The 12,102-nt window shown below is 40.2% G+C and overlaps 1 protein-coding gene across 3 annotated transcripts in view; it reads left to right on the top strand.

The window, feature by feature from the left end:
- Positions 1-5,111: 5,111 nt before the first annotated feature.
- PPP2R5E (protein phosphatase 2 regulatory subunit B'epsilon) overlaps positions 5,112-12,102 on the top strand; it is a 132,971-nt gene continuing 125,980 nt past the window's right edge. The window contains exons 1-2 of one of the 3 annotated variants that reach the window (XM_019733634.3): positions 5,112-5,714; positions 8,794-8,957. In XM_019733634.3, the coding sequence (XP_019589193.1) occupies positions 8,801-8,957 (157 nt within the window). In that variant the 5' untranslated portion in view covers positions 5,112-5,714; positions 8,794-8,800. The remainder of the gene's footprint in view (positions 5,715-8,793; positions 8,958-12,102) is intronic. The other 2 variants (XM_019733636.3, XM_019733635.3) reach the window with 2 other exon arrangements.

The raw sequence follows: 12,102 nt of genomic DNA, 5'->3' as shown, positions 1-12,102 counted from the left end.
CCTTTGGAGTACTCCCCTTGGGAAGCTATGCACTGACACCAGCACCTAGTTCACCCTTCAAAGCAATTTTGGAATTCTTTTTTCTGGAATGGCCATCAGAGCTGTTGTCGTATTATTCTTGATGTCCTGAATGTCATCAAAATGTCTTCCTTTCAATATTTCCTTTATCTTCAGGTGAAGAAAGAAGTAATTGGGGGCCAGATCAGGTGAGTAGGGAGGGTGTTTCAATATAGTTGTTTACTGGCTAAAAACTCCATGTTAAGACAGTGCCACGTGAGCTGGTGCATTGTCATGATGCAAGAGCCCTGAATTGTTGGTGAAAATTTCAGGTCATTTAACTTTTTCATGCAGCATTTTCAGCACTTCCAAATAGTAAACTTGGTTAACTGTTTGTCCAGTTGGTACAGATTTGTAATGAGTAATCCCTCTGATATAAAAAAAGGTTAGCAACATTGTTGCAACAAGTTTGTGAACTTAGTTGTCAGACCTCATATAATCAGAGATGAAAGTTATAATTAGTTTCAATTTTTTGGCATATAAATGTAGACAAGATGAGGAAGGGAGCCATCATGTTGGCAATGTGGCAGAACTTAATCAAGAACTTAAAAATGTTCATATCCTTAGACTATTAATTCCACTGTTATAAATAGAGCTTGAGGAAATAATCAAAGATGTTGTAAGTAGAGAATCATTGCATGTATTTTGAGGCCACTGCTCCCTCTCTTCTTTTTCTTCCCCAACATACATGGAAACAGCAGAGAGCCCCCAACATTCATTTTGTGCAACATGACTCATCCCCTGACCACAGCTGATTGGATGAGGCATGCATACCTGACCCAAGCTGGGCTAGGGCTCCTTTCCAGGGGTTCTAGCCTCACCTCTGGTTAAGTGATTTGCCTGTGTATTATTAGTCAGGATTCTTTTGGTGTAATTTATAGAAATTCAACAACAAAGTAGCTCAAACATTAAAAAAAAAAGGGAATTTACTAGCTCATATAACTGAAACTAGCTTCAAACATAGGTGAATCCAGCAGTTCCGATCGTGTTGCTAAAATTCGGCTTTTGTCAAAGTTTCTCCCTCAATATTGGCTTCCTTCAGGATGGAAGAGACAGAAAAGTTTCTAGATGGATAAAAAGTATTAAAATATGAAGAAAGTGGATGATTATGGTAATAACTAGTATTTATTGAGCAGTCAACATGTACCAGGCCCTGTAGTAAATGTCTAAGCTCATTTAAATCTGATGTCTATCCTATGAGTTATGAAGTGTTAGTCTGCTTATTTACAGGCCAGGGAACCAAAGCTGGGAGGGGTCACTTTTCCTTGCTCCTGACAGAGCTGGGATTCCACTTTAGGTGTATCTGATCCCAGAGTCTGAGTTCTCATCATTATGCTTATAATTAGTTATAGCTTTAGTTCATTTAATTGTGTGATTTGACTATTTTACGAGCAAAATTACTACTTGTGGTACATTATTTTGTGTTTATCCTGTGTAAAATAAAGTATACCTGAAGTTGGTTTTCTCTCCTTCCCATTCCCCTCTTCACCCCCCAATTCTCCTTCCACAATCTCCTTCCCCCAGACATAGGGCCCCTCTTCCTGCTTTCATCCATTGGTGACACCTAAGGCCTTGCACTGCTTGGTAGGGAACTAGAGCACCTAAGTATTTTACATTTCAAGCAATAATTATACACATTAATCATGTGGAAAGGCATGAATAACCTACAACCCTTGAGGCACATCTAACTGCACTATTTAAATTGTGACCCAAGAAAATGTCACTGCTGAGGTGTTTCCTGTGTAGAAAAATGTGGCTCAAAGAAATATATCACCAAAGTCCCTTGTTTACACTAGCTGTGTGCATATTCCTTTTATTGTTTTTCCAAAGAGAAGAGCTCTTGCCTCAGGTGTTTTCACTGTTCTTTCCTCTCAGCCCAGCTTCATGTACCCTCCACCTCCCACAAATTGGACTAGTCTACCTCCGATGATGTCTTACCAGCATAGGTCTTTTCCTCCTCTACCAGTTGATAATTGGTTTGATGATGCTTCTGCTATTACCTTAGCCCTTCTTTAGTTCACCAGTCAGCCACCATTTGATAGTCTATGCCTTCTAGTCTCACCACATGGCCAGCCCGCCAGTAGATTCACGATAAGCTCAACCTTGATATCTGGGAAGTGAGTGCTTTCATCAGATAGCAATGGACAGTGTTTTGTCATTTGATAATGGCTTCCCAGATGGCTATAACATATTTCTTTTTGTATTATGTACAATAGCAGCCTTCAAACTTTTTTGATTATTCATTCCCATCAGTATATTCTTGGGGAGTAATTCTTAACCAAATATATGTATATTTATTTATAAAGTATATATATATATATATATATATATATATATATATATATATATATATACTACCATCATTAGCTTATAACTTAATATATGCTTAGGGTAAAAAGTTCATCATTAATAATAGTGGATATAAATCTACATTCCAAACAATGTTTATGAATTTTTTTAAGACAAAATTTGGTTGGATTTTGTAGATTGTTATTTTACCTTTGAAATGTGGTTGTGAAAGATCTGACACTAGAAGAAGTGTCAGTTCTGTCATTTGCTTGTTTTCCTGTGGTTTCTTTGCAAAGGACTCTGGTAAAGTCACTTGTCTATTTTCAATGGGTTAGTTTAATTAAACATAGATAATATAATCGGTAAATCCACTTAACTGTGGATTAACCTAGCATATGTACTGCAATAAGTCACTACATGCTAGCCGGAACTAACTGGGTGGGACCTCGACTGCCAACGCCTGGAAATGGATAATTCCCACTTTTTCTTGAGTGCATTCCTATGCTGTTCTAGGCCAAGAGACCAATCCATAGATTGAGTTCAGGGTTACTCATTCTGCGCATAAAATACTAGTTGAGCTTAATGCTTTTCTTTTTCAATTTGAATTAGGCATAAATAGATGTCTTCCTATTTTCTTCTCTTGCATCCCAAATGGATTGACTTGCACTATTCCTGGAGTACACACACCCCTGGGATGCTGACCTCCTTTAGAAACTATTGGTTCAAGGAATAATTTCTCACATAAGCAAGGATGTTTCGATTTAAAAAGACCTGCTCATTTCAGTTACTCAGCCATTTTATAGGAAGTGGAAACAGTTTTGAAACGAATTGTCTTTATAGAGATGCATAATTTGCAAGCAAAATCCTCACTCTACAAAATGTGAAATGTTCTAAGCAACAGCTGTGAGCATTTCAAACATGCACTACTCTTCAACGGTTCAACTGTTGCCAAGGGAATTTGAGTTGGCTTTAAAATCTTCCTTGGTTTTAATTCTGCATTTACCCTCAATCAGAGGTTGAGGAAACAAATTCTTTGTGGCTGGTACACCGAGGTTTTTATGACTGGTAGAAGAAATTGAGATGTGAAAATGTAAGTTTCTTGAAGGCAGGAAGGACTGGTATTCTAAGTCAGTTATATAGGGCCTAGTGGTGATTAACTTTATCAGGACAAAAATGGGCACTATTATACTGTGGCCAATCATCTGGAGTCAGTAGGGGGAGCCTGCTTTCACCTATGAGAGCCATCTTTTCCTGTTTCCCATTTCAGTTCAAAGCAGAATTATCTTTGGTGGCACAAAATTTTTTTCTCCCTCAGGAGCCATTTCTGAGAGTGTATGGAAATTTGCAATACTTGAGTGTTACACAAACGAGAAATGCAATGCATTTTTGTGTCATTACTTGTACATATGGTATATATATATAGTTTTATTTATATATAGTTGTATTTCTTAACTGTATAGAAAACGTGGTATAATGCTGAGGGGGAAAAAACGAGGCTACAGAACGAAACACACAATACTGAAAAAAATATTGGCGGGAAGTACACTAAAATGCTAACATTGGTTGAGGGCTTATGAATATTAATCTTTTCCATGTCTTTTTGTTTTTTTCATTTACCAAGTTTTGAACAATTAGTACCCTGACGTGTAGTTAGCATTAAGAATTTTTCCTTTTTCTTGCAACCCCTCCTTCATCCCCCGCAAAAGACGTATGTAGTATGCATTCAAATAAAGTGACAGTCTAAGAATATTCTCTGGAAATGCACCATTTGGCCTAGGGCTCACCAAACATGTAAATACATCTCTAAATATTTTATCACTTGTCTAGCTCGAGTTGAGTTAAGGCTTCTCCGTAAACTCTTTCGGATCCACCTTGCCAATTAAAAGCTCCCAAGCTCCTAGTTTGGAGCAGGGTTTCTCTGAGTTCTGTTCAGCGGGAGGGTCGATGCGGTGGGTATCAGTAAATGACTGCAGAGCTAGAGCGAGCGTTCCCACCTGTATATGCTACACTGAGCCGGCCTCAACCAAAACTTGCAGGAGCTTCAGGGAGCTGATATTAAAAAGAGGTTTAGGAAAAAGGAGACGCTGTGAGAGAGAATTCGAAGCGACACCCAACCCTTGGCCAAGCCCCAGGGGTTCAGATTTCAGTGCCAGACTTCCCACAAGGTTCAGCGGAGAGCTACTGCCGGGGGTTTCACGGCGGGCTGCAAGGGACCCATTTACACAGACGAGGGCGGGGGAATATTATTTCTGTCTACGCAGCGCTGGTTCCCGTCCTGAGTGGGGCTCCTCGAGCCCAGAAGGGCCACTGTAGCCGCTGAAGGAGGCGGAATCAAGGCGGGGGGGGGGGGAGAAACTCCCCCACCCGTAGTCGATTCTTGCCCTTAGAATCCTGTGGTTAAGAGGTGACTGCGCCCAGAGGCTCCGCATTGCGCGGACACCCATTCCATTGATCTGTCAGTCGCACACGTCCGAGGTTTAAGGAGCTCCTCTTAGGCCCAGCTGCACCCATGACTACCTTCTTCTGCCTAACCAACCGCCTAGCGGAAGCGGCAGCAGCGCGGCCGCCGATCGCGGCTGCATCCGGGTCCCTCTCTCCTCAGCCCAATCGTTGGTCTCCTCTCTTCCCACCCTCCTATTTCTCCGCCCCCCCGTCGCCAATCCCTGATCGGCTCTCAGCCGAACATGATGGCATGGGAGTGAAGGCTGACGCCGGCCAATGAGGCCTCGCTTCCCTTTTGAAGCCTCCAGTGAGTGGGCAACGGGGGCGGGCGCTGCTGGCCAGAAGGTTCGGTTGCGCTTGTGCCATGGACTAGCTGCCCGGTGATATTGACAATAGGAGAGAGAAAGGGGCATTGACGGGGACCCACCGCGGGTATTGAAAGGCGGCTCTGGCAGCGGCGGCTCCAGCTCTAGCGGCTCCTCCTCCTCCTTCCTTCTCCTCCTGCTGCCGCTGCGGATCCAGTCTTCCTCCCTCCCTTCCCCCTCCCCACGTCGTCGCCGCCGCCGCCAGGTCCGGGGCAACGAGCAGAGGCGCCGCCCGCCGGGAATGTGAGCGAGGAGCCACCGGCGGAGCCGCAACGGGGTCGGTGCGGATTTGATGGGACGGGCCCGCGGGGGAGGATCGTGAGGCCGCCGCTGTCGCCGGAGCGCTGAGATTCAGGTCCGGCTGTGAGGCCTAGAGGCGCCGCCGCCGCGGAACCGGAGGGACGCCGCGCCGGACAGCCGTCGCCCCGGGCTCCCTGCCGCTGTCCGGACCTCCCTCCGCAAGTCCCGGTCCCGCCACCCGCGCCCGCTGCGGCCCTCTCACCCGTCTCCCGCTCCTCAAAACCACAGATCATCTTCGGATTCTTCCCCAGAAGCTTCAAGGTAACTTCGTCCCTCCAGCTCCACGGCTCTCCCGCTTCCCTTCCTCCTCTCTGTCTTCCTGGGGAACCTGCAGGACACCGGCCTCGGGAAGGCCTGGCCGGGGCAGGCGAGGAGTGCGGTGGGGTGCGGTGCGGGAGAGGGAGCGCGGGTCCCACTTGTCTGATTTACCTGTAAATGCTTCTGATGATGCCTCTCATTCACTCTGCCCCCTCACCCCTTTTCTCCACCTTCCGGCATTGGTTGAGCATTCTTGTACCCCTATCCACTGACGGGGGCGGGGGTGAGAAAGGGGGGATTGGTGTTGTGAGGATTCTGAAGCACCTTATCTATCTTCAGGGCTTGGGGTGGGGGTGGGTAGGAGCAAAAGGAGTATGTGAGCATCCCCAAAGACAAACCCCTTGCCTGTCTTTCTCCTCCACACCAGTACACTCTTTGGTATAGCCTGAGCCTTGAAAATGCCCCTTGCCGGCTGCTTAGAGGAAGATAAAGCTTCGGGCGCCTTGGTCCAGGGCGAAACCTGTTTCCCCGGGCTTTGCACGGACCCGCTGCTACTGCACGTTTAGTTCTGCGGTGCTTTAGGGTTGAGATCCTTGACGTTTATTCTGGGCCGCGGGGCATAAGGGGCAAATGATTTTTTTAAACTTGCTATCAATAAATCATCTTTAGAAATGGGAGATGAGGAATAAAGACGAGACAAAAAAGAATGATGGAGGAACAGAATTTACTGAAATCTGTGTTGTTACGGTAACATGAAATCTAAATAATTCACATACTAGATTGCAAAATCGGCCCCTAAATTTACAACATATAAATGTGATGTGGAGCTGCTTCTTGCTCATGCAGTCTTTATGAAAATTTTAAAGTGATCTTACTTTTGTAATCATTCATAGTTTGCAATTTCATTTTGAATCTGTCCCATTTTAAGCCTAAATAAGGTAGATTTCTAAAAACTTTATTTTAAAAGAGAACCAAACAAGACTTCAGAATTCCAAACCTCAACATCATGAAGTTTTGTTTGTTTTTTGTGTTCACTTTGTCAGAACCCAGGTCACTTCTTATTCTTACCTGTTCAGGAAGAAACTACTTTACTCTTTTATTTAGAAGTTAAAAAACACTTGTCTTGTGTATTGGAATTACAGGTGAGTAATTGCATTTCAGCATTTCCGCCATATGCATTATTTCTATTCAAGTCTGCCATTAATCTTACATAAAGCCTCAGTACCATGGAAATGATGGCATCTATTTAAGTTGTTAAATGAAATTGAGCTTAATGCTTGTTACTTTTTGGGAATAGCCTTCGTTTTAATAATTTGATAGGGCTAAAAAATCCCAAAGAACTTCAGTTTCATCAGTTTGATGGAATGAAAATTAATATTTGATGATGAACTTTAAGGGAACTCAATTTGGTTGTCAAAGCAGGCTGTGAATTTAAGTTTTCATTTCGACTTTGGTGCATGATTTCATCATAGTTTTGTTTATTAAACTTTAATAACTTAAGATGGTTTCATTCACAAAGAAGACTTCTTTGAAATGATTTTAATTATGCCTTTTATGTGTTCCTGTTTAAAGTAATCTAGCCTGTCCTCATTTGCAGTGTGATATAGTTTATCATAGCTAACACAGCACATTGCATTAGAAGTCATACCTAAATAGTTTCAGTAATTGTAAGTTTCACCATACTGTGATGCATTGGTGTAGGTTTTTGAAGTACAATAAGGGTTTCAACTCCAGAGCTCATTCATAATATTAAATATCTTGGGAAACTGTATGGATGGAAGTTTTCCAGCTGCAGAATAGTTCCAAAATTACTTCAGGAATCTCAAGATGAGAAGAGCTTTACAGTTTGAAAATGAGTAGATAGCTTAGAAGAAAGAGTTCTAGTCTAAATGAGCATTTTTAATGCTTATCATAATGAGAGCAGCACAATACATTAGAATTATAATATTGCTTATATGATAGTTATATTACTTCTGTTTTCCACTAAATTTTCATGTTTTCTCATTGAACATGACTTTTCTTAATGGATTTTGTTTGCTTTATTACATATTCTCATTTTCATGAATATTGTAATGGGAATTTTAGAATTTGTGTAACTCACACAAGGTATGATCACAAAATACAGTGAATGTTTAAATAAAAATTTGTTATAGTAAAAGACATATTGTCATTAATCCCTCTCAAAACACTCCCCCTCACTTCAAACACACTAATCCCATCATTCTTGCCACTTTTGAAGCAGTTCTGGAAGTCCTCTTTCATGAGTGTCTTTAGTTGAACTGTCATGGCTGCCTCAATGTCCTGAATCGATTCAAAACGTTTACCTTTCATGGTCATTTTGACTTTGGGGAAGAGCCAGAAGTCTCACGGTGCCAGATACGGTGAATAAGGTGGATAAGGACACACAGTAATATTTTTATTTGACAGAAATTGCTGTGCTAGAAGTGATGTGTGACACGGAGACTTTCCGTTGTGATCAGAATATATGGTGAATGTTGCTGCCGAGTGCCATCCAATGGAAAGGCAGGATCTTCAATACAGGAAGTGGCACGTTGAACCTTAGTAACAGTGTGTGACAAATTTCAACTTGTTCAGTGCAGTCCGTCGGGTGTGAGCTACGGTTGAGAGATGGTGTGCTTTAAAGTGCTGTAAATCATCTTGCGTCATGACAACACCCTGTGTTACACGTTGCTTCTGGTATACAGCAATTTCTGTCAAGTAAAAACATGGTGTGTCCTCATCAACCTTATTCACCGCATCTGGCACCATGTGACTTCTGGCTCTTCCCCAAAGTCAAAATGGCCATGAAAGGTAAACGTTTTGAATTGATTCAGGACATCAAGGCAGCCATGACAGCACAACCAAAGACACTCATGAAAGAGGACTTCCAGAACAGCTTCAGAAAGTGGCAAGGATGATGGGATAAGTGTGTTTGAAGTGAGGGTGAGTATTTTAGAGGGGCGTTAATGGCAATGTGTCTTTTACTGTAATAAACTTTATTTAAACATTCACCGTGTTGTGTGATCACACCTCGTATATGCTTCCCCTTGGGAATGTGTTTATGATATTTCTTTCTTTCCAGTAGGGATATGTCCTCAGCACCAACTACTCCTCCATCAGTGGATAAAGTAGACGGATTTTCTCGGAAGTCCGTCAGAAAAGCCAGACAGAAGAGGTCTCAAAGTTCCTCACAGTTTAGGTCTCAAGGCAAGCCTATTGAGTTAACACCTCTGCCACTGCTGAAAGGTAAGGTTCATGACCAGGTGATGAATTCCTTTTCAACTGATCATTTTATATCTCTATATATAAATTTCCTTTTGTAGAGTTTCGTATTTGTTAAAATTTTGTGTTGCACATTGAAGGGATAAGAGATTTCAGATGTGTTAAAGTTACTGGTGTGTGACCAGATGTATTCGTTCTTCTTTTCAAAGAGTTCAATTAAATAAAAATAGCAGTGGACAAATGAAAAGAAACTTATTATCAGGAGAATCTTTCACATTGATAAGTAGGAAAATTGGATGCCAGAGAAACTTGAAGATGTCTGGGTCTGTATTTTTTATTTTTTCTTCTGTTGACATTTAGATGTATGCATTGTATGCAGTGACAATTACAAATTATACCATCTTAGTCACAGGAAGTAGACCTAGTAAAGGAGATGATACCATTGACTTACATATAGAAAATGATGTTTGAAAGAATTCATTTTTTAAAATTAAAAAAAGGTAATTGATTATGTGCATTCTTATTTTTAGGTAGTACAAATAGAAAATGTATATGCTGATCATGCTTGTTTAATACCACTTTTCTCTTTCCATTGGAATGAATTAAGGGCAAATTTTTAATGAGTACTGTTTTTTTCTAAATTAGACCGTTCAACTTTTGTTTAGGTATGTGGATACTTTCTGTTCCGTTTAATTTTCATCTATTTCCTTTGTGTTTATGAACAGGTATTGCTTGACATGTATTGGAACATAGTATTTAGCATGGGAGCTATCAGAATCTACCTTTGAAGGTAGATTTTTGTTTTCCTAGCACTTAAGAGTGAAGAGAAAGGGGACGTGAACAACACAATGCACTTTAGTGGCTCAGAGGAAATCCGAAAACCTGGTTTGCTAGTTTATTAATGGACATTTATTTCTGTAATAGTTGGTGAAATCAGAAGGTATTATAAGAAACCCTGGAGTTTGACTAGAAAGGATCCTCAAATTTTAGCCAAGCTTGTATTTTTTGTATGTTAACTTTTTTATTATTTTTAAGGGAGGGAGATTTCACAAATGACATTCCAATATTTATAGTTGAAATCAGTGAAACTAAATGAATACTTATTACTGTAAAGATGATATGTCTACGAGTTAGTAAAGATGAACTCGTATGAGTTGGGGGAGGGTGGTATTGGCTAAATATTTTGCTAGTAAAAATGAAAATAGTCTTTATGAGACTTTGGAAGAAAAACAAAGGAAAAACTCTCTGGGGGTAAAACTAACCATGCTTAAAATACAAAGTTTGGAGGCACATTGGATTCTTGAGTAATTTATTTAATCCAAATTAGACATATAATAGCTATTAGCATCTATATCTGGCAAAAGACTTTATTCTGAGGAAGCAGATTAAACTTTTTTAGGGTTAGAAAGAGTTTTAAACTTTATTATTACATTTAATTTTGGGGGGCTCATGGTAAATATTTCCATTAGAACTTAAGTAACCACTCATAGCCAGGGTAGTAGTTTTGTGGGTAGTGAAAGAGGCATGCCTGAGAAGAATTTGGCATGTTTTAAAATTTTGTTGTCTTTTATCTCTTTTTTATTGTGGTAAACTATATGTAACATAAACTTGACCATTTTAACCATTTTTAAGTGCATTAAATACATTCACTTTGTTGTGCATCCATGACCACCCATCTCCAGAGCATTTTCATCTCCAACTGAAACTCTGTATACATTAAACACTAACTCCCCATTCCCCCTATCCCTAACCCCTTGGCCACCCCCAGTCTACTTTCTGTCTCCATGAATTTGACTACTGTACCATATTTCCCCGAAAATAAGACCAGGTCTTATATTAATTTTTGCTCCAAAAGATGCATTAGGACATATTTTCAGGGGATGTCTTACTTTTTCATGTACCACAGTCTACGTTTATTCAAATACAGTCATATCTTCTGGAACATCATCATAAAGTGCTAAATGTGTCTGTCTGGCTGATGATCTTACCTGGGGCTTATTTTCAGGGTAGGTCTTATTTTCGGGGGAACATGGTAGGTACCTCATGTAAGTGGAATCATACAATATTTGTCTTTTTGTGACTGGCTTATTTTACTTGGCACAGTGTCCTCAGGGTTCGTCCATTTTTTAGCATGGGTCCGAATTCTCTTTTCCAGGCTGAATAATACTCCATTATATGTATACACCACATATTGTTTATTCATCCATCAATGGACACTTGGGTCGCTTCCAGCTTTTGGTTATTGTGAAAAATGCTGTCCTGAACATGGGTATGCAAGTATCTGTTTGAGTCCCTGCTTTCACTTCTTTTGGGTATATACCCAGAAGTGGAATTGCTGGATCATATGTTTAGTGTTTTTTGAGGAATCAGCATACTGTTTGCCACAGCAGGTGTATCATTTTACATTCCTACCAGCAATGCCCAAGGCTTCCAATTTCTCCACATCCTCACTAGCACTTGTTATTTTCTGGGTTTTTTTTTTATAATAGGAATCATAATGTGTGTGAAGTGGTAATTCCTTGTGGTTTTATTTGCATTAATAATTAAGGATAAGCATCTTTTCATATGCTTATTGCCCATTTTATATCCTTTCTCAGTTTTTAAGTGAAGTTGGGTAGTATTGAAAAATGTCCAAGAACTTTGCTCTCCAAGAATAATGGTTTTTGTGAACTTGTATGTTTTGCCAGCATGGTAGAATTAGAGAGCAACAGGAATATTTATAGGTATAAATACATATAATGTATCCATAAACTTAATTCCAGGCAGACTAAAAGTAATTCTTGTAGGCCCATTCTGGGAAAATATTTCTGGAAAGCATTTCATAAATTAGATTTCCATGTCTATGGAATAACAAAGAATATAGATATGGCCTTCAGAAATGTATATTTACTCTTGATTTTTATAGTGAATGTAAAGAGTTTGTTAAACGACATTTGTTTCTCTTACAATGGGTTGACTTTTTGTGTATTGCCTTCTCACCAGCTTTAGGAAGTAATGTATGGAATATAAAGAAAATATAGGAATTTTTTTTTTTTTTTACAATTTCTTTTAGAGAAACAAGTAAATTATGTATGCATGCCAAAGGATAGTTACTGATTTTCTGTAGTATTGGTTTTAGTAAATTGGTAGGTTTGAGTTAATTTTATTGAGGGTACAGTATAAATTGCAA

Source organism: Rhinolophus sinicus, chromosome 3, assembly GCF_057876585.1.
Source record: "Rhinolophus sinicus isolate RSI-liver-muscle chromosome 3, RSI-T2T, whole genome shotgun sequence".
Taxonomy (NCBI): Eukaryota; Metazoa; Chordata; class Mammalia; order Chiroptera; family Rhinolophidae; genus Rhinolophus; species Rhinolophus sinicus.
The sequence above is the reverse complement of the archived record's forward strand: the minus strand, read 5'-3'. Positions and strand labels throughout refer to the sequence as shown.